Source organism: Brassica rapa, chromosome A10 (genome assembly GCF_000309985.2).
Source record: "Brassica rapa cultivar Chiifu-401-42 chromosome A10, CAAS_Brap_v3.01, whole genome shotgun sequence".
Classification (NCBI taxonomy): Eukaryota; Viridiplantae; Streptophyta; class Magnoliopsida; order Brassicales; family Brassicaceae; genus Brassica; species Brassica rapa.
This window is the reverse complement of record NC_024804.2, coordinates 14,256,706-14,283,209: the sequence shown is the minus strand read 5'-3', so window position 1 is coordinate 14,283,209 and position 26,504 is coordinate 14,256,706. Positions and strand designations below refer to the sequence as shown.

The following is a 26,504-nucleotide window of genomic DNA, read 5'->3' as shown; positions in this document are numbered from 1 at the left end:
GATTACAAATGCTCAGGCTACTTTCAACCACCTAGACGTCTCTGGCAGCATTTTTTATAGAACAATTCGTTGAAGAGAAACAACAGAGATTAAAACCAATAAAAAGGAGAGAATATAAATTGTCAAAGGATAAGCAAAACATGAAGTTCATACTTGACATAACACTAAAGAGATAGCTTAGCGGAAGCAGACAAATAAAACAGAAAAGAAGCAAAAACATGTCCTAAAGAACACAACCAGAATCAAAGCCAATGTATCATTCTTTTAGGTTAAGGCTTTTTTTAAACAAGGGATAGTAAGACTCTCTCTCTCTTTTACTTAGCCATCATGACTTTAACGAACTCATCATAGTTGATCTGACCATCACCATCAACATCAGCTTCACGGATCATCTCATCAACTTCCTCATCGGTTAGCTTCTCCCCAAGGTTAGTCATCACATGACGAAGCTCAGCTGCAGAGATGAAACCGTTCTGGTCTTTGTCAAACACCCTGAAGGCTTCCTTGAGCTCTTCCTCTGAGTCAGTGTCCTTCATTTTCCTCGCCATCAGGTTCAGGAACTCGGGGAAATCAATGGTCCCGTTCCCGTCTGCGTCGACCTCGTTGATCATGTCTTGCAGCTCAGCTTCGGTTGGGTTTTGCCCTAGAGATCTCATCACGGTTCCGAGCTCCTTGGTAGTGATACAACCTGCAAACCACACCAAGACAAAACTCAGCAGTTAACAAATACACAACAAAGAGAGAGACTTTAACAAAGAAACTTCATTTATGTTAAAAGGAAAATGGAATATTCTGTTTTTATTCCATGTTTCCTTATGTACCACTCAAATCAATAATTGAATCTAAACACATGACGAAGATTCATGAAAAATGTGGAGAATGAGATCTCGATCATTCAATCTTACGAGATCCAGCGAGAAAGCAAACAGACAAACAAACACAAGTCATGAAACGTTGACAGGACAAAAAGCTAGATCGTTAACGAAAACAAACACGAATTGTACAGACAAATACAGATCATGAATCATCACAAAAAAATAAAAATAAAACTAAGATCGACGAGTACACGAAGATCTGTGGAGGTAACGTACCGTCACCATCCTTGTCGAAGAGGCTAAAGGCTTCCTTGAACTCTGAGATCTGGTCATCGGTGAGCTGATCCGCCATTTTCTTTCTTTCTTCTTAGCTTTTTTTTCTTTTCTTTTTGGGGGAAATCCGACAAAAGTTACGAGAGACTGATTCTTTTTCTCGGTCTTCCCTATATGCAAAGAGCTTATAAAGAGAGCACAATGTTTATTGTATTGGGCCTAATGGGCCTTTGAAATTTAATAGTAGGCCTTAGGCCTTATGATTTTTGTCTTTCACCTTTTGTCTACTACTAAATACTAATAGAACATATTTAGTAGAAGATTTTTGCAATATATAAATTTAAAATTGACATTTTAAACTAGGGCATAAAATTTGTCATGATGTCCTTAAAAAAGACAAGTAAATCAAATAATTTAGATTAATTAACTATCTTAACTAAAAATTCATATATTATGCATGTATATAAAGTAAAAATTAGGAAGAAAAAGATTGTGCACATCTAGTCAAATCTACAAAAGAACTGAATCTTTTGGCATTGCATTAATTAACTGAAGATAATTTGACCAAAAAGAAGGTGGTATTCTTTAGAGAAAAAAAGGTAAGAAAGAAATAAGAATTTCTTAGAAATGATGTATATAGGCTGTGTCCCATACGAAAATGAAAAAAAAAAGAGAGAAGTGTCATATTGTAAAAGGTCCCCACACCACGAAATGAATTAGTTTATTTTGTCTGTTAGCTTCAAAACTACAATCATCGTATCTCTCGTCCATCCCCTCCCATCTTTCACCCTCCTCCATATATTATTTTCCTTCTCCTTCTTCTGAGAATCAGCCTAGCTACCAACCTTTTGAGCTCCGGCAACTCCTTTCTCTTCACCTCCACTTGCTCTCTCTCTCTTCTCCTGCCAATTTTTGCAGGTTTGTTGCGATTCTTGATCTTCCATCTTCAGCTTTTGAATAGTTGTTATTAAGTATGGTTTGATCACTTTGTTTAGGCTTTTTAGTTTGTGTTTGAAGTGTGCATAGTCTTCTTATATATGATGCTGATGCTGATGCTGATGCTGATGCGGTGCTTACTTCAATTATATATACACATATGCATATATTCTAGGCGATCTCGTAAACTCCGAGATCTACTAACAGTTTCATATGTGTGTGGTCTAACAATATTATGCTTCTGGGGGTTTGGTTTGGACTTTTATTCTGTTGGAATCTTTTTATGGAATATTCTGTTAACATTTTCCTGGAAACAATGAAGTTGAACTCTGGGAGCAATGAATCGGCCCAAGGTACAGCGTCGTGTTGGTAAATATGAGGTTGGCAAAACCATTGGACAAGGCTCTTTTGCTAAAGTTAGGTATGCTAAGAACACCGAGACTGGTGAATCTGTGGCTCTCAAGATCCTTGATAAAGAGAAGGTTCTCAAGAACAAGATGTCTGAGCAGGTGAAACACTCAGTTTCCTCCTAATCATTGCCCTGAAGTGAATCTTGGTTTCTAAAACATAAAATTTTATAACTATAGATCCGTCTTTAATGTTGTTGCTGTTCTATGTTTGATTTTTATACAGATAAGGAGAGAAATCTCTACTATGAAGCTGATAAACCATCCTAATGTAGTTCGGCTCTATGAGGTCTCTCTCCTCTTCCCCCAAAGTATCTCTTTGCGACTCTATTTTCCCTGTAGAAAGCTAACTTATAAGGAAATAATTGAAACTGTTTCAGGTTTTGGCGAGCAAGACAAAGATTTATATTGTCCTAGAATTCGGCGTTGGTGGAGAGCTTTTTGACAAAATTGTGAGATTTCTTTATCCCTATAACTTGCATCTTATCTATATTTTGGTGTTTAGATCATGTATCAAATGTTCATGATGTTTAAGTTTTGCATCTTACGACTAAACTGGTGCAGGTACATGATGGGCGCTTGCAAGAAGATGCAGCACGTAAATATTTTCAGCAGCTTATCAATGCAGTTGATTACTGCCACAGCAGGGGAGTTTACCACCGAGACTTAAAGGTACTTACCACACATCCTTTTTTGGGTTAATCTTGAGCCCAAGTTTTTGATAATTTGTCTTTTTTTGCTTCTCTTAATGCAGCCGGAAAACTTGCTTCTAGATGCTCAAGGAAATCTCAAAGTCTCTGATTTTGGATTGAGTGCCTTGTCCAGACAAGTCAGGGTTAATTTCTTCTTCTTCTAACCATCCTTTAGTTTACCTGAACTCTCACTCATTTTTTCATTGTCCTATTCTTGTGCATATGCCTGATGTTCAGTAATGATGTATTTGAATGGTTCTTCTTACAAGTATCTAATAAGATTTGGGATAAAAATACATCGGCACTTTTTCTTTTTCTAGATTCTTGTCAAAAGTATAGCCGAAAACATCTTTTTTATCCTGAATCTTTGCATGTTCTTATATGTGTATGCAATATATTCTGATCCTTGGATTTTATTTGGTTTCGGCAGGGAGATGGTCTTCTTCACACTGCATGCGGAACTCCAAACTATGCTGCTCCTGAGGTATAGATGCTTAGTCATGCAGCTTCTCATGCTTTTTTTTCTGCACCATGTTTCTAATAGCTTTGCTTGTTGGTCCTGTCCCAAGGTTCTTAATGATCAAGGCTATGATGGGGCAACTGCAGACTTATGGTCCTGTGGAGTGATACTCTTTGTACTACTTGCTGGTTATCTTCCTTTCGATGAGTCTAATCTCATGACGCTGTATAAAAAGGTAAAGGACTTTTGTACATTATTTCAGAAAATTACATCCGTTAGCCATTTTATCTGTGATTCTTCTTTTTCATTCAATTTTTCCAGATAACAGCTGCTGAATATACTTGTCCTCCTTGGCTCTCTCCTGGTGCCAAGAAATTGATCGACCGGATCTTGGATCCAAGCCCGGTTACTGTAAGATACATTTTGTTTTCTTCTGTTAAACCCACAAAAATCTCTCTTATATAGTTGTCCATCAAAGTATTTATACATTTCCTTTTTGACTCTTTATTACTTAAGCTGTTTCTTTTGCATGTATTAAAACATCTGAGGATTATTTCTCGTCCTTGATTTCAACGGTGGTACTAATTGACTGTGTGTTAACGTGACAGCGTATCTCAATTCAAGAGATTCTGGAAGATGCGTGGTTCAAGAAAAATTACAAGCGACCCGTTTTCGAGGAGAAAGAAGAAGCAAACTTGGATGATGTGGAAGCTGTTTTCAAAGATTCAGAAGTGAGTCATATTTATGGTGAGCTGTTTTCTGTTTCGTTTCTTGAATAAATGGCCGTAACAATCTGCGTGTTTATGAAACAGGAGCATCATGTCACAGAAAAGAAAGAGGAGCAACCAACTTCAATGAATGCCTTCGAGTTGATATCGATGTCGAGAGCTCTGGATCTAGGGAACTTGTTTGAAGAAGAAGAAGAGGTGTGTCTCTCTTAAGACTAACAATGCTTAGTATGCCATAAAAAGCAGATATTTTATAACACTTTCAAGTTTTAGTCTTGTCACGTTTTTACTCAAAAGACTGTTTTAACATATAGGGGTACAAGCGAGAAACAAGATTTGCTGCAACGGGCGCTGCTAATGAATTAGTCCAGAAGATTGAAGAAGCTTCTAAGCCTCTTGGTTTCGATATTCAAAAGAAAAACTATAAGGTAAATTGATCGTGTAATAAATCTTATCAGCTATTGACATTGTCTCTCCCTTTTGTTCTAAGAATCACAAACACAAGTAGATCCAAAATCTTAAACCAAAAGCACAAAGAAAATGACTTCTCCCCCGGTATAAACTGATAAACCCTAACCTTACCAAGTAGACCTCCCTCCTTGTTGATAAAAAACCACTAATAGAAGAATGACTAATTAAAGTAGGTAGTTAAAGTCCTAGTTAGTATCTTGGTCACTTCTTCACTGAACCACTACTTTGTTTGGGTACACAGATGAGACTTGAAAACGTGAATGCGGGAAGGAAGGGAAACCTAAAAGTGGCGACTGAGGTATATTATGGAATCATTACTCTTTTGACTATACTAAATCAGTATCTGAATCTGAACTGACCTTGGATTTAAAAGGTTACCTTAATAAAGTATAATGTTTTTTTGTAGATATTTCAAGTATCACCATCTCTTCATATGGTAGAAGTCCGGAAAACTAAAGGGGATACATTAGAGTTTCATAAGGTAAATAATAATAGCATCCAATTTTCTACTATGTTTTTACATGTGTTCATCTACTACTCTTCCTTTTGCAGTTCTACAAGAAGCTGTCGACCACACTTAACGATGTGGTTTGGAAATCCGGCGAGAGCTCTGGTCTAAACAACAAATAAGAAAGAACAAAAAAAAAGACTCTGCTTCAAGTCTGTTTGGTCATTCTGTATTATCTTCTTTTCTTTCCTGTTTTTTTCATTGGACTCAATTCTTTTGAACAATTTAGAGACATGCAAGACCATGAGCTTTGACTCTGTACATACCGAAGGATGTGTCGTAAGGTGTTTGTTATATATACGAGTATGCTCTTCGACTGTAGAAAACAGAACATTCATATTGCTGGTTACTGGATGAGTAAATCAAGCAAAGATGTTGAAAATCTAGTAGTGGACAGCGTTTGAAAAACTATTTGATATTTGATAAGAAAAATAAATTAAAAGAAAAACACGCCGTTGCCGGGGATCGAACCCGGGTCACCCGCGTGACAGGCGGGAATACTTACCACTATACTACAACGACTTTGTTGATTAATCATGCTCTAGTTTTAATATATATGTAAACTATATTTATTATCCATATTGAAGAGTTTCTATGGCTGAGACACTTTCGTATTCAGTTATCAAGTAAAATTTGAATGATCGAAATCACTTTTCTGAGTGAACATTTTAGCGCCATGGCTTCCTTATCTCCGATGACTCAACCTTCCTTAGTCCACATTCCCGGCGAATCCATCCCCCACCATGTACCAAGCACGTGCTCTTTCCCGCGTAAGCTAACAATCACAAAACGGATTATCTGTTCGCCGGCGAGGAGTTCCGGTGAGACATCGACGGAGGGAGAGACCGACGGTGGATCTAGCACTGCCGTCGATGAAGCGCCGAAAGAGACTCCATCTTTGATCTCTGCTCTCAACGTCGAACGCGCTCTACGTGGCCTTCGTAATCTCTCTCTCTGTTTTTTTTTTTTTTTGAATGTTGGACGTGGAAGAAAAAACATTGATAGCGGTTTGGATTAGTATGCAGCCATTACAGATGTGGATCACTACGGTCGGCTTGGACTTCCCAGAAACTGTTCTTATGATCAGGTTTGTGTGTGTGTGTGTGTGTGTTTCTGTGTCCTAAACTTCAGAAACGTTACTTTGACTATAAAAGGATTTATTTAATTTTATTTATAAAATTAATGACTTGTCATACAAGTTTTCTTTCCTCACATTGATATTAAATATAGAATCTGATTCAATATGAAACTGTTTTTTTGGTTATCAGGTAAGAATTGGTTACCAAGATAGAGTTAAGGAGCTAATGGAACAAGGGTTAGAAGAAGAGCAACTCAAGAACAAGATGGAGCTTGTCAAAGTAAACACAAAAAAACAAACCAAACCTTTTTGAATCTTCTCATATTTTTCTCTGTGAGTGAGATTCATGGGAGTCATATATGTATTTTAGGATTCGTATACAATTTTGTCGTCCATGGAAGAGAGGAGAATGTATGATTGGAGTCTAGCCAGAAGCGAAAAAGCAGAGCGGTACATTTGGCCGTTCGAGGTTGACATCATGGAACCGTCCAGGGAAGAGCCGCCTCCTCAGGTATATGCAGTCCGCTCTCTTTTGAGATTTGAGATCGGCTTTAATATTAATATTAATATACTAATGAGCTTGGGGAGAAATGAGTACAGGAACCAGAAGATGTAGGACCAACGAGGATTCTTGGATACTTCATTGGGGCGTGGCTCGTCCTTGGTGTCGCCCTCTCTGTTGCACTCAATCGTTAGCCTCTTCTTTCACCATCTTCTTCCTTACATTAAAATTAAATCATTTCGAAATATGTATATTTAGTAGTCGTTTATATACCCAAGTGTATTATTAGTTATCTGACGAATGTTAAAGCTACGTAATTGCAATAACGTTATGTGCGTATTATTGCGGATCTTCGAATATTAGGGCTTACAATGCAATCATATGTTTATTGTTTTTAATCTATAATATAGGAGTTCCAGCTTAATCCTAATTAATAGTACTAGAGCTTTTCCCGGGCTACGCCCGGGTTTATTTTCATTAATTTTAAAATAGTATGTTAGTATATTTAAAGATATAGTATATACTGAAAACTGTGATAAATATAAATTACTAAAATAAAATTTAATTATAATGCAAACAAAAATAATTATAAAATCTATTATATTATCACAGTAGAAAAACAGGTTAAAATCTCAATCATTTTAAATTTTGATTTCGTAACTCCTCTGTTCATTATATCTTTCTGATTCGTATTGTATAATTAGTGGCTAAAAAGTTTAAGTTCTTACCAAGAAAACTAAACTTTCTAGAAGTATGCATGAAAAATAAAATGGGGTTGCTGAAATTTTCTTCTAAATTCAAAAAAGTTAGATACAATAAATATTTTATTTTGTAAATACCTTGATAATAGGTAAAAAGATAATTTCTTATTGAGTATTTTTCTGAAATTTCATAAATGTTGAAAAAATATAATAGTTTTCGAAGGTGATTGGTAAGTACTCTGAATGCTTTCCACACTTTTTCACAACTAATCTAATTTACCAATCATGCTTTAAAAAAATAATTTAAAGGTACAATTCAAAAGTTAAACTGAAAATAGATTGGCTATGAAAATCATTTTCTTAAGAACTTATATTTAGTGCTTTGAAAGTTATTGATATAAATCTATTTCAATAGATTAAGTTTACAGCTACAACATTTTTTTTTTACAAATTTACAGCTTATATTCTAAAGCAAATAATTAAGTTTACAGCTACAAAGACTAAATATCTCTACCAAATATTATTTTATTTTTGTCGTTCTCTGCTAAATAATATCTTTTAAAAATTATTCGTTTTCATGAGATTCATGTTTTTCATCATCGATTTCCAAGAACAAAGATAGAAGATATTATAGATATAGATATTAGATAACAACATATGAACTTTGTGATTAATATATAGGTTGTGATTTTGTATCCAGTCAGTTAATTATGAACTTTTTATTGAAATAATTCAAAAATTAACGCCAAAATTACATATTTATGTTATTAAATTAAAGGAATTCTAAATTTACCATAATATTTGATATATTTTCTAAATTTATTTTTAAAAATAAAAATTTGCATAAATACCTTAAATCTGTGATGAAAATAAGACTAATTTTCTTAAATCATTTATAAATGTTTAAGAATCATTTATAAAATATTTATAGAAGTGTATAAACTCAACCTCTCCTCTATATACTAAATAATAATTAATATACTGTAAATTCAAATTCTATAATATTTGTATTTGAAATAATATTAAAAACAGTATCTAAAGTATGGTATTTTAAGCAGTTGATCATTAAATTTGGATATCCTTTTCTATTGTGTTTTTCATTTTTAATTAAAATTCTTAAAATCCTTTGTATATATATCGTTTACAAATTTTGTCAGAATATTTACAAAAACTTCCTGGTTTTGTTAGCTCTAAGTTTGAAACATAATTGTTTTTCCCGTCAGCATAGAATTTGTATTATTATAAAATATTCATAATTTTGAAATATAAAAAATGAGTAACTCACATTTACGCACTAAAGATGGAAAATGTAATTTGGCCCTCTTATCTTGACATAAAAGTGATTTGTTCTTCTTCTTTTAAGTTCTAATAATATCAATGGAATAATGGAAGTAAATTTTCTTGACGGTGTTATTAGCACACTAATTTTCCTGCGTTTTTTGAATTAGTTTTTACGATATGTTATCTAATTCAAATTGGTTTTAAATTTCTATATATTATGAGATTGATGATTGTGAATCTGTGATTTTTTTCCTATGAAAATACGTATATTTGATGATAAACAATAACCAAAGTCTCATGAGAGCAATCCAAAAATTAAAACAGCACCCAAAAAGAACAGAGCCTGAGACTCATTCACGTCTTCCCACCACAAAACATAGACATCACCCCACCAACATAATCCCCTTTCCTCATATCAATACCTTTAGCAAGTTAGTCGTTCTTCTGCAAACAAACCCCTCAGCCAAGCAACCTCTCCCCTTGCAACATACGACTGCAACCTCATATCCATGGTGAAACTTCTTGCGATCAAAAAGGTGATCATATTCGATTTCCTTGATACGACCTCCAATTCCCACTCATGCATATTACTCAGCGCAGTTTTTATCTCCATAGCATACGCACGATAAGATGGCCACGCCCTCGGTCTTTTCACTGCACCCACCAAATCTGCATCTTCAGTTTCAAAAATTACTTTATTCAGCCTGTGAGATGCCATGCTCTCAATGGCCCAAATCAAAGCAAGGTGCCTTGCTTCCGCTAGGACGTAACACCAGAGAAAACTCTCCTACTGTGCAGCAACACCTCTCCTATATTTATTCCTCACAGTGGATATGTATTCATTAACTTTTATTTTCTAACCATGATTTGTCTCAGGATCTACATTTTTATGACAAACATATTACTGTATTAATGGTTACTAAAAGATAAATATTTGAGCAATAAACATAATATACCTCTAGAATATCCAGAACCAAAGTGTATATGTTTATGTTTTCTCCAGTTTTTCTTTACCATATACTCTTTATGCTCTGTCTCTTGTCACCTGAGCAGGAATATATATTTTCGTCGACCTTTAGCGAGTGAAAATATTGACAATAGATAGTGCGAATACATAACATATTTACCTTAGCGACATTACCTGTTCCACTAACAACAGGATATAGACCATCAGGTTTCTTTGAAACCACAAACTTGATTGAGGCAAACCTATGACAATTTTATTATGTACTTCTCAGAATTATAAATCTCACATATCTAAATATTTGTTTCCATCAAAATGGTAAGCAATCACCTCCGTTCCAGGCCGATACAGGCCGATCTCCGATCGAATGACGCCCTTAGCCAATCATCCGCTCTCTAACAATCTGCCACCGGACGGGACTTTTCGGTGATCGCCAATTCCGCAGTGGAGGAGATCGTCGCATCTCCGGCGTCAGCCGTTTGCAAGAAGCTAGCCTTCGACCTCATCAGATCCACACGCCTCACTCCGGATCTCTGGGACACGGTTTGCTCCGGCGTCAAAACCAATCTCAATTTCTCTGACTCCGACGTAACCGCCGCCGCCGTCTCCATCCACGCCGCTTTCCCCTCCTTCTCGAGTTAGCCATAACAAACCAATAGAGGGTTTATTCCATCGGAACAGATTCATGTCGTTTGGGTTATGATAAGCACATGAATTTTATGAGACTTAGATGTGGAGGCGAAGGAGAATCGGAAGTGGTGTAATGGGAGGAAGACGAAACGGAGAGGTCCGTATTTTGTGTGAATGAACGAATGACGTGGCAAAAAGAACCCATCCCATTGGATGATTTTCCATGCTGAGGTGGATAGGCTCAATGGAGCTCATATATCCCTTTTAATATAGTATAGATAATACGTTAAGGGATCGATATAATTGCCTGCTACATTTACGTGTTCTTGGATGAGCCGTTTCTCCCGCTAAACCTCAATGCGTACGTTGGTTAGTCCTCGGTTCATGCCATCACGTTGATGTTTGGTCAGACCCCCGGTTGGAGGAGCTGCATGTTTGAGTGGATAATTAGAATGTGAATTTGAATGCATGAGCTTGTTGTTCTTTCTGAGGGCTCGAAGAGAGAAAGGAACGAGTATCTAATCCCTCTAAGCGTCTTTCAGTAGCGAGGTGTACCATCTTCTCTTGTTGTAGTTCATCTTTCCCCCACCCCCCTCCACTGCAACATGTATTCAAATGAAAACTATGATACAAAAATAATTTATTAATGTTTTCAACAAAACAAACAAATTTGTTTAACAAACAAAAATTGATTAATACGCTAAAAACTATATTGAAATATAGAAGATATCAATATTTCAACTTCAAATGTCTTCACTTTGATATATATATACATTAAGTTAATTGGATTTGTTAAACTTCTTACCTCTGCAAATATCTCGACAGTCCCACCCGAGCTCACAATATAATATACATAATTAACAATAAGCAGTTGAGTTTTCTTCTGATGTAGGTTGAGATTCTATGAAAAAGCATCTCATGAACCAGATATCAGCATCACATTTTTCTCTTACATTAAATGATGTCCTTTTGTCATTCTGTTCATAACAAGCAAGAAAAAAAATCTTCATTATTGCAACAAAGGATTAAAAGACAAATAAAATGACACATACACAGCTTTTCAAGGCCTAAGGATTAAGACTTTAGTATTTCAACTTGTACGCATCATTTATATTTACTATATGTAGAGCATCAGATAATGCATTTTTAACATTGTCTATCATTTATTAATTTATAACATCATTTCAATATAGGCAAACATTTACAGTTGGGCGTGGAGAATTCGGCCAAAAAAAACACGAACTTTTCACGAATTGCCAAAGAAAACATGTACGCCTGACCAAAAAAATCATTTACTTTTATTGACTTTTTTAGTTTATTAATAAACTTAAGATTGATTTGCCAATTTAGCACGCCGTGAACTCACAGTTAACACAGTGTTAACCATACGTTAAATGTTGGTGTTAAGTGAAACAACATCGTTTCATCTTATTTGAAAACGACGTCGTTTTACATGATTTGAAAAAAATAATCATGTAAACCCCTGGATTCTAACTCGGGTTGATTGGTTCAAATGACAAGGTCATTTACCACTGGGCTAGTGAAACTTTCAATCTACTTACTAACATGTTTACTTTTATTTGGTACTGATTGAATATAAAAATATTCTCTAAAAACTTAAAAAGATCTTTAAAATTCCAAAAAATTGAAAAATAAGAAACTTTTTATAAAATTAATTTTGAAATTAAAATTGAAAATAAATTTTATTTTTCTTTTTAAAAAATAAAAACTCTTCCAAAATTTTCTAAAAAATTAAAACGATCTTTAAATTCCAAAAAATTGAAAAAATAAAGAAATTTTTTATAAAAATAATTTTGAAATTAAAATTGAAAATAAAATTTTATTTTTCTTTTAAAAAATAAAATTTTACTTTTCTTAAAAAAATAAAAAAAATCTTCCAAAATTTTCATAAAATTAATTTTGAATTAAAATTAAAATACTTTTTTTCTTTAAAAAATCAAAAAAAATTCCAAAATTTTCATTTTTTAAAAAAAAATCCAGATTTTTTAAAACTTATAATAAAATGCAAAAAATTAAAGTTACAACTATCAACTTTTTATGTGTGTATAATTAATTTTAACTTTTAGCAAATGTATTAAAAAAATTGATAATTTTGGAAGATTTTTTATTTTTTGAAAAGAAAAAATAAAATTTTATTTTCTATTTTAATTTCAAAATTAATTTTATAAAAAAAAAATTATTTTTTCAATTTTTTGGAATTTTAAAGATCTTTTTAAGTTTTTAGAAAATTTTGGAAGAGTTTTTATTTTTTATAAAGAAAAACAAAATATTATTTTTAATTTTAATTTCTAAATTAATTTTATAAAAATCTTCTTTATTTTTTTAATTTTTTTGGAATTTTAAAGATCTTATTAAGTTTTTAGAGAATTTTTTATATTTAATATGTACCAAATAAACGTAAACATGTTAGTAAGTACATTGAAAGTGTCAGTAGCCCAGTGATAAAATACCTTGTCATTTGACCAATCAACCTGGGTTCGAATCCAGGGGTTTACATATTTTTAATTTCAAATTATGTAAAACGACGTCGTTTCATCTCATTTGAAAACGACGTCATTTCACTTAACGCCAACAATAAACGACGTCAAATATTTCTGTTAAATTTATTGACGGCGTGCTAAATTGGCAAGTCAGCGAAAACATTGTTAATTAATTTTAAAGTCAATGAAAGTTTGGTGTTTTTTTGGTCAGCCCAAAAATTCATGTTTTTTTGGCAGAATAGGAAAGTTGTATGAAAAAATAGAAAAATCATGGAAATGGGAGAGATACAAATGAAGGATTGACAAACAAAGCAGATAAAATATTAAACCGGAGGGAGAGATAAAGTCTGGTTCTAGAAGCCAACGTCGTCGGGAATCTTGGATCGAAAGTCAATCTATATATAAATCATCAATAAAGAAAATAATTTAAGTTTTTTTTTTGACTTAGTAGTTAGTACTAGTTAATTAGTTATGTACAAATAAAAAAATCTTTGTGTAGTTTATTTTAGGAATATAGATATTATAAATTATAAATTAGCTTACACGACTGTTTTGACTTCAAAATAAACTAGTGACCAATCTTTCAATTTTTGTAAAAGAAATTAAAAGCCAACGGCTTTAGTGGTATCGCAAACATTAATAATCTATTTTGCTGTCAAGTTAACTAGTGTTTTTGTATGTGCACACGAAAAAGTTTAAAACAACCTACCATACCTGCCATTTAATGTTGCTACGCGATCCACACTTCACAATGTGGCCTAGAACTATAAAATTTTATTGTATTGTGCAAAAGCGCCGAGATTAAAATTATTCCTAGTTTTGTCGACAAGTAAACACATACCTATCAGTAGATTACATGTCATATTCAAATTTCTTTTACTACTATTATATCACAATAAGATCGTGGGATTTCTAACAAGGAGTGCATTTTATTTTGTTGTTGTTGTCGAGGAGATACATTTAACGTTCTAATCCAAAAATGAAAAGAAAATAGTAAATACATTTGACATGATCAGCTTAAGTTGAAAATGCATAACACTTTATGTATACATAATATATTGTGTATTAGTACATGCGTTCCAGTTACATTATCTAATCTATTTGAAAAATAATTATTATTTAGTCAAACATGCTTTCGCCAAATTATATTATTAAGTCAAATTTGTTAAGTACACGATGACACAAGACCTGCGTGCTCGTTAGTAAGGCGATACTGATTTTTAAGCAAGTTTTTAATCAATTCGTTTACTTTGTGCTTTTAAACTATTTTTGTGCTCTAACGCATTTTAATAAATGAGTTTTGAATAAGTATACATACATTTATCCTTTTTGTTTTGTTACGTGTGTATTAACATTAAAATAACAATTTTATCGGATTAAAATGAAACAAGTGACCGTCTTCATGACGGCAGCCTCTTTATTCCGGCTTATTGATCGAGACGTGAGGAACATCATCCTTGGAAGAAGGAAGAAGAAGTTCTTCAGAAACCTTCTATCTTTGTGGCTCACTTAATCGGAGATCTCACTTTTCACTTAAATTCATAATGCTTCTTTGTTTTTACTTTTTTTGCTTTGGAAGCATTGACTCTAGGACAACTTTTTTGTAAATCAATTTTTTTTATTTTTGGTGATATTAACTTACTTGGACCATTTCCAATGGAACACAATTTTTTCATTTATATTTTACACTAAAATAAAATAACTTTATTATAGAGTTAAATTTGTTCCAATAATTTGGAGAAAAAAAATAACATTTTTCTATATTTTACTCTATTATAAAATAACTCTATTTTCTCTATTTTAATGTAAAATATAGAGAAAATAATAGTGTTCCATTGAAAATGTATGTGGCAAAAAAATTGGTCATCAGTATTGAAGTGGGCTGTATATTTTGCGATCTTGTAATACATAGAATACAGACCAGTATACACATTCCTATTCTATCAACTGAATTTGGGGACTCGAGTGTTTCAAACCCTTTTCTATGCGTTGTCGATACTATTAGTTGGTGTACTCGATGGAGGATAAAAATAATAAAACAAATTCTAGTACTTTTGTTATTTAACAGTTATGTTGCTGATATTTCGGTGTCATCAGTGTTTATAGAAAGATTGTGGGTAATGATCAGTTTACGTAGACAATTATCACCAATGATCCACATAGTTGTTAGCGTTGAAACTTATGTCTATTGTTATCAAAACAATTTTAAATATAGACTAGTAAGGTGTTGATTGTTTTAGTAGATTTTAGTTTTTTTTTTAGATTTTGTTTTTAATTTTAGTTTTTCGTTTTTGATTTTCAGATTTTGGTTTTGGTTTTTGGTTATTCTGTATATATCTAGTTTTCTAAAAAAAATAACTGTAATTTATTTTAAAATAATAAACATATCAATCAAATATTTTAAAATACCATTAAAATAAATCAAAAGTTTCATTGTTAAAATCTGTAAATAGTTAAGACATATAACTTGTTTTCAGATTTTATTTTTGATTTTCAGATATTATTTTTCAAATTTTTCATTTTTAATATTTTTTAAAAAAATCAAAGCAATAAAACAAAATTACTAATAAATATGCAGTTTATACTTTTATCATTAAGTAATGGATTATTTTTTAATAGCATGCATTTTGATAAGTAATGGATTATAATTAAGAATAGCTCGCGGCAACCGGATGCTCGTTCCGCTCATGCCTCTTCTTCAGGTCCATCACGGCTTCGTTGCTGTCGGATCTTCGTCTTGGTCTCGACTCCTTTCATTTTTGTACTTTCTTATGCTAGACTCTCTATTTAGTTTAATTATTGCATTTCCGCTACTTGTTACTGTGTATTTTCTGTAAAAAATTAAAAATTGGTATTATATTTAGCATTTTACCAAAAAAAAAAGATATATATATATTATATATATATATATATATATTATCATGAATGGATTGATTATATAGTATGCATGTTGTTTTTAAGTTACTGTAATTTTGTCTAAATAAATATTATGCTTGTTATTTAAAAAGAAACAAAAAAATATTAACTGGTTGTTTTTAAACTTTTGTTTGTCAAAGATATATTTTACTAGAAATAGAAATCTTAAAATATGTATAAATAGTTAAAACTTAAAACAAAATTACCTTAATAAATATTTTTTTTTACCAAATTTTTTATAGTCTTCAAAATTTCCCTTAAAATTGTTTATAGTATTAAAATATGTATAAATATTTAAAAATTACCTGAATAAAATATTTTACATATAATTTCATAGTTATTAAATATTTTAATTTTCTTTATTAAATTGGTTATAGTCTTCAATTTTTTCCTTAACTGTTATGTACAGTTATGTGCAATATTCCTATGATCGTTTTGTTACATTCTCTTAGTCGTGAATGTTATACAATTATAAATCGTGGTTGGGTTAATTGTCTAGAGGAACCTTTTTGCTAATTATCGATATTAGAAACAGACAGGAAGAAAAAGAACCTGAAGTCAGTAGGATATTTACTAGGTTCTATTGGTGTTTTAAGAGATTTTAAACTACTTTATGGGACAGGATTCCGGAATTAGTTAATTTAATTCGGGCGGGATTTAGGAATTGTCCTCCTAAAATCTTTATAATTTAATATTTAGTCGGTCCTTTTTTACATCATTTTAATGTTAAGTCGGTCACAATATTTATTTTGTAACTTTTAATACCTAAGTCAGCTATATTCATATGATAAAGTAAATTTGAATGCCCCACGATTATCTATTCTATTAAAACAGCAGTGTGACCCATTGATATAAGTTATGCTAATTAATTATTTTCAATCATACTAACTGCATATAATTATATATTGTGGAACCACCAGCATAATAATCGGGCAGGCCATGTTTACTTCAGCATAATAATCGCACCATTGCATAGAACTAAATATAAACATTATATCGTGGATGTAACCACCATTTTTCTCCGATCTATACTTAAAGGTTTCTGTCATCTTCTATTTGGTACCTAATTAAATGGCCAATATCTAATTTAAATTCTGAGTATATTTGAAATGTGTATTTGATATTATTATGGAAGTACTATTTATAAAGGTATACTCTATGGGTTTTAATTAAAATAGTTTTTTTAAATTTATTTGATTAAAAATTAATATTTATTAAATGTAATTTTACATAAAGTTAATGAAGACCATATTAATCCATTTACACACACACACACACACACACACACACACACACATATATATATATATATAACATAATATGTTACAAATTATTATTTTCAAAAAACTTTTCAAAAATTTTGTTTTATTTTCGGTGCGGATTGGATTTAATATTGATTTTCAGATATAATTTTTTAAGAACCATTGAAGTATATAGGCCAGATCTAATAGAGTATGAGACTTTCATTTTTGGATCGATTCCGAATTGAGTTTTTTAAGTATGAATATTATTGATTAATTATGTTAGATAACTACTAAAAAATATAATATGTTGCACATTTTAGAAATAAAGTTAAAAAATAATTTCTGAAATGCATATGGCATAAGTGTATAATTATGTAACTTGACTATTTAATATAGTTATCAACATTTTTATTAAATTAAATTAATATTAAACACAAATATGATTACAAAAATATTATTCAAAAAAAAAATTAAAAAATATATACCCGCCCTTTCAAGGGCGGGTCATAATCTAGTTACAGTATAAATCAATAGTAAACCCACAATAATTGAAGGTTGCGATTAGAGAGACGAATGTCGTTCTATGTGTGGGTCATTTATTAACGTTTTATTTTATGCATGTGAAATAAATGAGAACATAGCATAAAATCCCCTATATATTAAAAGAGAAACATTACAACATTTAAAGTAGACACGTATCATTACCACAATGATTTTTAGAATTTCTAAAAAAATATATTGGTCCATTTAAATATATAATAAACTTTTTATTAAATTAACCATAAATTAAATATTAATGTCCTTCATTATTTCCATAAATAAAAATTGTTGAATTATCTAATGTGGCTAAAGTATATATGACATTTAATGATTTTAAATAATAAATATTTGATAAAAAATTAGTGTATTCTCTATCATTTTTTCAATTTTATCTTATTAAAATAAATTAAATAACCAAAATCATATAATAAAATTTAATTTTTTTCGTATATGTTATATTTTGAATTTTTGAAAACGACAATAAATTACAAAAACAGTTAAAAGCCTCACATTAAAATATTTGTGAACCATGATTAAACATTTTTATTATGACAAGATACAAATTACTACACAATTATATAAGTATTAAGTGTGATTTAATAAATATTAAATATATATATATATATATATTAATATTGTTTAACTTAAACTATATACCATATAAAATATATAAATATTTTAATATTTAAATTTTCTTTTAACATTTTTTGATAATAGATTTGAACAAATATTGACAACATAATATTTAAATTTTAACTTTGCATTGAATTACTTTTATAAAGTATAAATTACTTAAACTATTAAACATCACACAATGAAATTTTTTGCTATCACTGATTTAAAATTTTTGTTATAAAAAATACAAATGATCAAAAAATAATATGAGAAGAAAAATTTATTTAATAAATATCAGTATTAAAAATATACTATATATCTATGTTAATCTCATTTAAATTTAATTATATACTGTATAAAATAGAAAAAAGTGTTTGTTCGGATTAATAGAATTTATTAATGTGTTTGCATCAATTTAATAATATACGTAATAGTTACTGAAATTTTTTTATTGTTTAATATATAATTAAAATTTCATAATATGTAAAAGTTATTTATATATAATATTTATTCCGCGCAAGGCGCGGTTCTTAACCTAGTTACTCAATAAAACGCGTTATTGTTTATTACCGGAACAACACAAAATGATTACCTTTTTTTCCTAAAAGTATAAATAATGCTTTTTTTAATGCTGATTATACTTCCTAAACGTATAAATAAAGGAAAATTACATGTTTACCACTTTCATGGTACCACTTTTCATTTTTACCACTACTAAAAAGATATTTTCAAAAATACATTCTTCATTAAGTGTCAAAAGACTCTTATGCCCTTGTTATTGTATATATAATAAATCATTATTTAAATAAAAAAAAGTAAATCTTTTTTTATGTTTTCGAATTATACTTTTTCAAATTCGATTTTTTTATAATTTTTTTTTGAAACTTTTTTCCGAATTTTTTTTTTTCAAATTTCTTTTTGAAAAACGAAAATTATGTTTGAAACTATTTTTAAAATTTTTTATATATTTTTTAAGTATTTATTTATATATTTATTAGAATTCTAAATTTCACATTCCAAAAACTCTACCTCACCCCTCAACTCTAAACTCTAAGGGTATAATTATCTTTTACCCTTCATTTAAAGTGAGGGTAAAAGTGGTTAGTGTAAACATGAAAAGTGATACTATGAATGTGCTATTTGTGGCAATTTTCCTATAAATAATGCTATGTTATCTTTTTAAATTGTACTTATCTTTTGAAATTTTAAAAGGTATTCAAAAGTAACATTTTTTTTAGAACAACAGTTTAGTTATATATCTCTATTTTATTCTCTCCGTTTTTGAAAATATGATTTTTTTGGGGTCTTTTCTTTGTTCCACAAAAAAAAAATTGTGTAATACAATTAATGTTTTTTCATTTAAAATTAATTCAGTCAGGGTGTATTCACGGTAACTTGTTAGATGCTTTATGGGTGATTCATACCAACTTCATCTTATTCTTTATAGTTTTTTTTTTCTTTCTGAAGTACAAAGAAAAAAACTTAAGAAGATACCAAAAATAATGAAAAAAAAAAAAGAGAAAAACGTGAAAGCAAAAATGAAACTAGAAGAAAGAATCTTCAAAGGTGAACCGAGAGATGTCTACAGGATCAAATCATACACAACCTAAGAACTAGATTTGAACAAGCCGTAGTGAATAAGTTACATTTTGTCTTATTCTCCTCCACAACTCACGTTACTCTTCATTTTTTTGAAAAAAAATCCTTCTTCTTACCAATATAAATATATTACATGCATCATTATAATTATTTACTAACTTACCATATATTTAAAATAATTTATTAGACATTATCGTAAAATTTTGATCCACAACAAAAATAAAATAAAATATTTGTATAGATGCACATATCATATTCTAAATATGGTGGTAATACAATTGACGGTTTACAAGACAAAATAAAATTTAAAAAATATAAACTATAAAATTATCATGCTTATAAATGTTATTAAATAATTATTTAACACATGTAAAATCTAAAAATATATACTATCACTTAGGCAAAATAATTTATTTAAAAAAGTAAAAGAAAATATCTACAAAGTTATGGTTTAAATGTACACAAAATTAAGCCTATTTATAAAAATTCAAAAAAATAATCTTGATGCTAAAAATATAAATTTTATTCGTTTAACACATAAATAACTATATATTTCAAATTAATATAAATATTTTCCTTATATCTATCTATTTTATAAGATGATTACATATAATAATTAAATAACATAATCCGCTATATGTTTAGTTGACTAAAATAATTTGTAATTATTATTATTGAAATATTTTTTTCATAATATTTAGTTGACTATAATATTTTGCAATCACAGTTGTATTGCTGATTTTTACTTAAGTTTGAATTTGAAATAATATATGTAACTCAATATACTCACAATATGAGTGAATCGACTAATCTAATTTATATCAAAAGTAAAAAATGGAGACATAATATAATATTATTAATATAATATATCCAAAATCATATGTCTAATTAAAATAATATAATATTATTAATATAAATTATACATATAAATTATAAATTGTTTCAGAACCAAAATTAAATAATTATTATATATTAACTTTATAAAGATTATGTATGTGCATGAACACGAGAGAATCACCTAGTATGTTTAAATTGATAAAATTAGATTTTAAAATATTATATATAAAACTATAAAAGAACTAAAGTTTAATGTCTATGGTGCGATGAATATAGCGGTATTTAGAATGTAAATATATTGTGTTTTCTTCCTAACAGTATTTGCCTTTTTCTTCTTTTCATTTCTCTTTTCATTTCTATTTTAGTGTTCTTGCAATATCATTTGGTGTTCTTTGATATATTCTCTATTTCAGGTAATTGTGACAATCTAATGAGTTTTGGATCACATATGGTTCAAAAACGTAACAATCTTATCTATGCTTATACCCGAGAGATCTGGGCCAATCATTTGACACTTCAGAAGTATTAGTTATTAACATTTGATCTTTAAGTTAACCTTAAGAGTAATGGTATAATTAGGGCTGGTATTTTTAACCGAAGTTGCCGAAACGAACCAAAAAATTTGTTTCTCGGTTAGTTTGATTCAATTTGTTAAAAAATTGATTTTCGGTTCGGTAATTGATTAATTCGGTTTTTTATAATTAAAAAATCCAGACAATAATTTTAACCGAAATTTCAAACTGAACAAACCAAAATTTGAATCAAAATAAACAAACTAACCAAAATAACCTAACCAAACTAACCAAAATTCGAACATAATTAACCGAACTAACCGAAATTAACCAAAATTTTTTTTTTTCAATTTAAACCAAATATTTAACCAAAAACAAAAAACTTCGCTAGTTTTTTTAACCGAGTTAACTAAAAATTGAACCGAACCAAAAAAAATTGATTCATTTTGGTGAAATTTTGCCCGACCCGAACTACCGCATGCCTAGGTGTAATTATGGGGTATTTCTTGGAATGATTGTTTCATATTTCAACAATTTAGAAGCTATCATACATAGCTACACTACAGAAAATTGTATTTAGCCATATTTATTTTTGTGCTACAATTTTCTAATCACAAATAACTAGAATACAGTCAATTTTTTTTTAATATATATATATATTTTTATTTATGGCTAAATAGCTACTAATCATAATTTGTCGCTATTCAAATAGTACATGAAGTACAAATTAACACCCTCAACCTTAAACACAAATCCAAATTTATTTTATAACCAAAATATAATTATTATACTATATCCAAACTTTATAATCAAAATACTACCCATTTCAGTGATTTAAAAGAATCACAGAAACATGTTTAGCGAACAGTATACGCAAATTTATGTGAAATCATTACATGCGTTAGACTGATTATATCAGTCAGTAATAATGATTACAGACAAATCGCTAACATTTTCATCAAATTGTTTTGGCAAACAGTATCTACTCCGTATCTTGGGTGTTAAGGTTTCCTGGATTAAACAAATTTTCAGTTAAGGAAATTAGAACTTTATTTGTACCAAAGATAGGTACGCTTGAAAAAATAAAACATCTGTTGGTTTTACAAAAAGAAAAAACTGTAACGTATATAATGAAATGATTAACCTATGCCCATATGTTTCATCGGAAGAATAACAATCAGGTACATTGTTGTATCTGTGGATCTGTGTTAATCTTCAATCTAAAAATAAACATGATTTTAATGGATACATTTATTTCAACCAGTTCTCTTTGTTTGCCCTTGTTTGTTTGGCCAATTGTTGCAACTAGCTCATCGAGTTATGGTGATGGAAACTCATTTTCTTGGCTTTTATGAAAAAACAATAACTACGTCATGTATCTATAATGCCGTAAGCATACAGACCAACTTTATTACACAATAAATTTCTTAGATTTTTCTGCTTTTTTTCTTTTTGGGTACGGGACAGATTTTGAGGATCCTTTAACCATTCTTTTAAGAATCGTTGAATCTTTTTCTTTTTTTTCCTCCTTTAGTTATCTTCACATAACTCAGTGTTGACAATTTTAGGAGACGCCTTTAAATAATTAAATCCAATATCTTCGTTTAAAAAACAAAACGAATCAAAAATACATTATTAAATATATTGATTTCAACGGCCGAATGAAATTTAAAAAATCAAACAGTTAAATAAGAATAATCCTAAAGCTGAACTCAGTGGCTATTTATAGCTAAGCCACTGCTTCTCTCACCACAGACGAACAAAAAAAAGAGTTTAGTTCCAAAAGCTTCCACCTACGATAGAGTCACTCGAATAGCTAATCACACAACAACACACAAGAATGATAGCTTACATAGAGCCATACTTCTTGGACAACGAGTCCGACGCTGCCTCCGTCCTGAACGTCACCGGCAAATCTTCCGACGGTGTTTCTGAGTCACTCAACATCCAAGGGGAAATCTTATGCGGCGGCGCTGCGGCCGATATCGCCGGGAAGGACTTTGGTGGCATGAACTGTGTGAAGCCTCTTGCCGTAGTGAGACCGCTAGGACCGGAAGATATCGCCGGAGCGGTGAGAGCAGCTCTGAGTTCCGATAAACTCACGGTGGCGGCCCGTGGAAACGGCCATTCGATCAACGGCCAGTCCATGGCGGAAGGAGGGCTTGTCGTCGATATGCGGTCCACGGCGGAGAATCATTTCGAGGTTGGTTTCTTGGCCGGTGACGGTGGTGGTGGTACGGCGTTTGTCGATGTCTCGGGAGGGGCATTATGGGAAAATGTGTTGAAACGGTGCGTTTCGGAGTACGGTTTGGCGCCGAGGTCGTGGACTGATTACCTCGGGTTGACGGTAGGCGGGACGTTGTCTAATGCCGGCGTTAGTGGACAAGCGTTCCGTTACGGACCACAGACGTCAAATGTAACGGAGTTAGACGTGGTAACGGGAAATGGAGACGTCGTTACTTGCTCGGAGATGGAGAACTCGGAGCTCTTCTTCTCTGTTCTAGGTGGTCTTGGCCAATTCGGTATCATCACCAGAGCTAGGGTTTTGCTTCAGCAAGCACCAGATATGGTGATTACTTATTAAAACCCCAAAATTAAATTAATATTTTATAATTTCAAATTGATATTTATTTAAGAGAATTTGGATTTATTTTAAAAAAAAATGAATGATGAGTGATTTTTAATTTTTATATAAATGATTGTATTAGGTGAGGTGGATAAGAATAGTGTACGCCGAGTTCGACGAGTTTACTCGGGACGCTGAGTGGCTGGTGAGTCAGAAGGACGAGTCTTCGTTTGATTACGTGGAGGGATTCGTGTTCGTCAACGGAGATGACCCGGTCAACGGCTGGCCTACAGTTCCACTCCACCCAGACCAAGACTTTGACCCGACCCGACTCCCACAGTCTTCCGGGTCGGTTCTTTACTGCCTGGAGCTGGCTCTTCACTACAGAGATTCTGACTCCAACTCAAGCGTCGACAAGGTAACTTTCAAACTCTCTACATTAATTTGTTAAAGCAACCGTTCATTTTTATGATCCGACGGTGCCTGGAGCTTCGGATGTTCCAGAAACGGGCCCGTTTTATTCTCGCTTATATTGACTCGACACGTATTTAATACAGGACCGCTTTGAGTTTTCTCGACCTCCATGATTATAGCATAAGATTCAAAAATAGTGAAAGAAAAAAAGATAATATAATTTATGAATAAGGAAATATAATAGGGTGTTGAAAGGGAATTATACAGTCTCTTGTCTGACTGCATAATATGAAACTGACTATACATTGGGTAATGTATCTTCCATTTTGGATTTTCTGACAAAAAATTAAAATTAAATGTGATTTTTTCTTTCAAGTGCCCTTTTCTTCAAATCTTCACCACGTTATTACGAAAACGACCTTTGCCTTCATTTCTCATTGAAACCCATAGTTACCTTTCTAACTCAATTATTTAGGTTAGGACACACTTGTGACATGTCCATTGGTCACGCGTTAGAATTGTATTTATATATTTTATATGCTAACGTTCTCAAGTAAACAACATTGATGGTTTTGATATCAAACGGTCCCAAAAATGACTCAAAATCTAACTTCGATTTATGTGGCATGTATGTTCATCCTTGCCAAACATATGTACTGAAATACCCCTGACCTGTTTTTTTTTTCTTTTTTGAAAGAGAGTGGAGAGATTGATCGGACGGCTGAGATTTGACGACGGGTTGAGGTTCGAGGTGGATCTGCCTTACGTTGACTTTTTACTGAGAGTAAAACGGTCCGAGGAGATCGCAAAAGTGAACGGCACGTGGGAAACGCCGCACCCTTGGCTTAACCTCTTCGTGTCGAAGCGTGACATCGGAGATTTCGAACAGAAGGTCTTCAAGGAGCTTGTCAAAAATGGAGTCGGTGGGCCTATGCTGGTCTACCCACTATTGCGAAGCAGGTGAATATCACCATCTCTCTTTTATTACTAGGACCCATTTTTTATCTCTTCTTTTTTGGGTTCGACAAGGCAATCTATCTATATCTTAAAGAAGACCATTTATTACAAGATCGGTCTAGTTAAGTTACTTTTTTAATTCTCGCACGTGTTAATCAATAGTTTTAAGGTTAGTATTAATACGACGTCGTATTAGGTATTACGGTTGTGTGGGTGACGGAGTTAGATTGCAGCCGTCGTTAAGGTTAGCGTCATATTGGGAAAGAGTTGTGTCTGAAAGTTGAAATCTGTGGGGACAAAGATACGGTAATGGGACCCACTATATGCTACAGTTATTTTTATTTATTTATTTTCTTTTTTAGTTGATAATCATTTTGTACTTTACTGAGCTATGATGTATGGATCCGAGGGTAGTTTTGTCTTAAGATTTTTTACTTTATGTGGAAAACGAGATTTGCTGGTACTAACTGGTAGACGTAAGAAAATGAAATCACTCGAATGGATTACTGCAAAGAGACAAAGTGGCTGCCTAACTTTATCTTTATTGACCGATATGTCCTTTTATACTCGGCTTGATGATTTTATAATTGACTTTTTTTGTTTTATTTAGTAGTGGTATTAAGTATTAACTATGAATGATTAATTTTTATCAGGTGGGATGACCGTACTTCCGTGGTTTTACCGGAAGGAGAGATATTCTACATTGTGGCATTGCTTCGGTTCGTGCCTCCCGGTGCTAAAGCTTCATCGGTCGATAAGTTGGTGGCTCAAAATCAAGAGATTGTTCAATGGTGTGTCAAAAATGGAATAGATTTCAAACTGTATCTTCCACATTACAAGTCTCGAGAGGAGTGGATTCGTCACTTTGGAAACCAATGGTCGAGATTCGTTGATAGGAAAGCTATGTTTGATCCCATGGCTATCCTTTCACCGGGTCAAAAGGTTTTCAATAGGGCTCTTTGACCCCCTAATTTTCGTTTTTACTTCGGTATTCTTGAGTTTTGTGGGTTTAATGTAATTTTTATGTAATTCTTTTTTTCCAATTGGCCTTTGCGTCTCGTCCAATTATGGAGTTCACTTCAAAAGAAAAACGTCCTTTTTTGTTCAATATAAATTTTTCCAGACATAATTTATATTTCATTATATAACCCTATATTTAACAATTAACACCAGCTAAGTAATTGACTTGAGTCTTCCCTTTTAACCTTCCGTGAGATGATCAATAGCGAAGGCTCCTTTGAATGATATGGACATGTGGAAGTAACACATCGATGAAATTAATCGTATGAATGTATGCAAGATTTTGGACTGATGTTCCCGGTTCAATGTTGCGTCGGTTATTTCACTTGTAAACCAG

At 31.4% G+C, this 26,504-nt stretch overlaps 4 protein-coding genes, 2 long non-coding RNA genes and 1 other non-coding gene across 8 annotated transcripts; 3 read left to right on the top strand and 4 right to left on the bottom strand.

The window, feature by feature from the left end:
- Positions 1-89: 89 nt before the first annotated feature.
- Positions 90-1,321, bottom strand: LOC103845600 (calmodulin). The gene is made up of 2 exons (XM_009122467.3): positions 1,092-1,321; positions 90-688 (listed from the first exon to the last, which is right to left on the bottom strand). The coding sequence occupies exons 1-2, from the start codon at positions 1,165-1,167 to the stop codon at positions 315-317; spliced, it is 450 nt and encodes a 149-aa protein (XP_009120715.2). The 5' UTR covers positions 1,168-1,321; the 3' UTR covers positions 90-314.
- A 433-nt stretch (positions 1,322-1,754) lies between these two features.
- LOC103845599 (CBL-interacting serine/threonine-protein kinase 26) lies at positions 1,755-5,631 on the top strand. 2 transcript variants are annotated; one of them, XM_009122465.3, is made up of 15 exons: positions 1,755-2,006; positions 2,347-2,533; positions 2,658-2,720; positions 2,812-2,883; positions 2,996-3,103; positions 3,186-3,260; positions 3,554-3,607; positions 3,693-3,818; positions 3,905-3,994; positions 4,192-4,314; positions 4,396-4,509; positions 4,626-4,739; positions 5,024-5,080; positions 5,189-5,263; positions 5,335-5,631. In XM_009122465.3, the coding sequence occupies exons 2-15, from the start codon at positions 2,363-2,365 to the stop codon at positions 5,410-5,412; spliced, it is 1,320 nt and encodes a 439-aa protein (XP_009120713.1). In that variant the 5' UTR covers positions 1,755-2,006; positions 2,347-2,362; the 3' UTR covers positions 5,413-5,631. The 2 variants fall into 2 exon arrangements, with proteins under 2 accessions (XP_009120713.1, XP_009120712.1); XM_009122464.3 differs by having other exon boundaries at positions 3,186-3,266.
- Positions 5,632-5,740: 109 nt separating this feature from the next.
- Positions 5,741-5,812, bottom strand: TRNAD-GUC. The gene has a single exon. It is a non-coding gene; the product is annotated as a tRNA-Asp (tRNA).
- An 84-nt stretch (positions 5,813-5,896) lies between these two features.
- Positions 5,897-7,269, top strand: LOC103845598 (NAD(P)H-quinone oxidoreductase subunit U, chloroplastic). The gene is made up of 5 exons (XM_009122463.3): positions 5,897-6,231; positions 6,316-6,377; positions 6,559-6,648; positions 6,739-6,879; positions 6,969-7,269. The coding sequence occupies exons 1-5, from the start codon at positions 5,928-5,930 to the stop codon at positions 7,062-7,064; spliced, it is 693 nt and encodes a 230-aa protein (XP_009120711.1). The 5' UTR covers positions 5,897-5,927; the 3' UTR covers positions 7,065-7,269.
- Positions 7,270-9,006: 1,737 nt separating this feature from the next.
- Positions 9,007-12,225, bottom strand: LOC117129212. Its single transcript, XR_004452851.1, has 2 exons — positions 10,147-12,225; positions 9,007-10,061 (listed from the first exon to the last, which is right to left on the bottom strand). It is a non-coding gene; the product is annotated as an uncharacterized LOC117129212 (long non-coding RNA).
- Positions 12,226-12,786: 561 nt separating this feature from the next.
- Positions 12,787-19,140, bottom strand: LOC117129198. Its single transcript, XR_004452823.1, has 2 exons — positions 17,627-19,140; positions 12,787-16,685 (listed from the first exon to the last, which is right to left on the bottom strand). It is a non-coding gene; the product is annotated as an uncharacterized LOC117129198 (long non-coding RNA).
- A 2,823-nt stretch (positions 19,141-21,963) lies between these two features.
- On the top strand, positions 21,964-26,292 carry CKX (cytokinin dehydrogenase 7). The gene is made up of 4 exons (XM_009122462.3): positions 21,964-23,779; positions 23,919-24,194; positions 24,888-25,150; positions 25,801-26,292. Exons 1-4 carry the CDS (start codon positions 23,051-23,053, stop codon positions 26,108-26,110), a joined length of 1,578 nt encoding a protein of 525 aa, XP_009120710.1. The 5' UTR covers positions 21,964-23,050; the 3' UTR covers positions 26,111-26,292.
- The last annotated feature ends 212 nt before the right edge of the window (positions 26,293-26,504 follow it).

Excerpts from the sequence above, each read along its gene's own strand:
- LOC103845600 (XM_009122467.3), bottom strand. The coding sequence starts at position 1,167 with ATGGCGGATCAGCTCACCGATGACCAGATCTCAGAGTTCAAGGAAGCC. Across the intron at positions 689-1,091 it reads CTTCGACAAGGATGGTGACG|GTTGTATCACTACCAAGGAG; the intron begins GTACGTTACCTC and ends TGTGGTTTGCAG.
- LOC103845599 (XM_009122464.3), top strand. The coding sequence starts at position 2,363 with ATGAATCGGCCCAAGGTACAGCGTCGTGTTGGTAAATATGAGGTTGGC. Across the intron at positions 3,267-3,553 it reads CCTTGTCCAGACAAGTCAGG|GGAGATGGTCTTCTTCACAC; the intron begins GTTAATTTCTTC and ends TGGTTTCGGCAG. Across the intron at positions 4,510-4,625 it reads TGTTTGAAGAAGAAGAAGAG|GGGTACAAGCGAGAAACAAG; the intron begins GTGTGTCTCTCT and ends TTTAACATATAG.
- LOC103845598 (XM_009122463.3), top strand. The coding sequence starts at position 5,928 with ATGATCGAAATCACTTTTCTGAGTGAACATTTTAGCGCCATGGCTTCC. Across the intron at positions 6,378-6,558 it reads GAAACTGTTCTTATGATCAG|GTAAGAATTGGTTACCAAGA; the intron begins GTTTGTGTGTGT and ends TTTGGTTATCAG. Across the intron at positions 6,649-6,738 it reads ACAAGATGGAGCTTGTCAAA|GATTCGTATACAATTTTGTC; the intron begins GTAAACACAAAA and ends TATGTATTTTAG.
- CKX (XM_009122462.3), top strand. The coding sequence starts at position 23,051 with ATGATAGCTTACATAGAGCCATACTTCTTGGACAACGAGTCCGACGCT. Across the intron at positions 23,780-23,918 it reads TTCAGCAAGCACCAGATATG|GTGAGGTGGATAAGAATAGT; the intron begins GTGATTACTTAT and ends TGATTGTATTAG. Across the intron at positions 24,195-24,887 it reads CCAACTCAAGCGTCGACAAG|AGAGTGGAGAGATTGATCGG; the intron begins GTAACTTTCAAA and ends CTTTTTTGAAAG.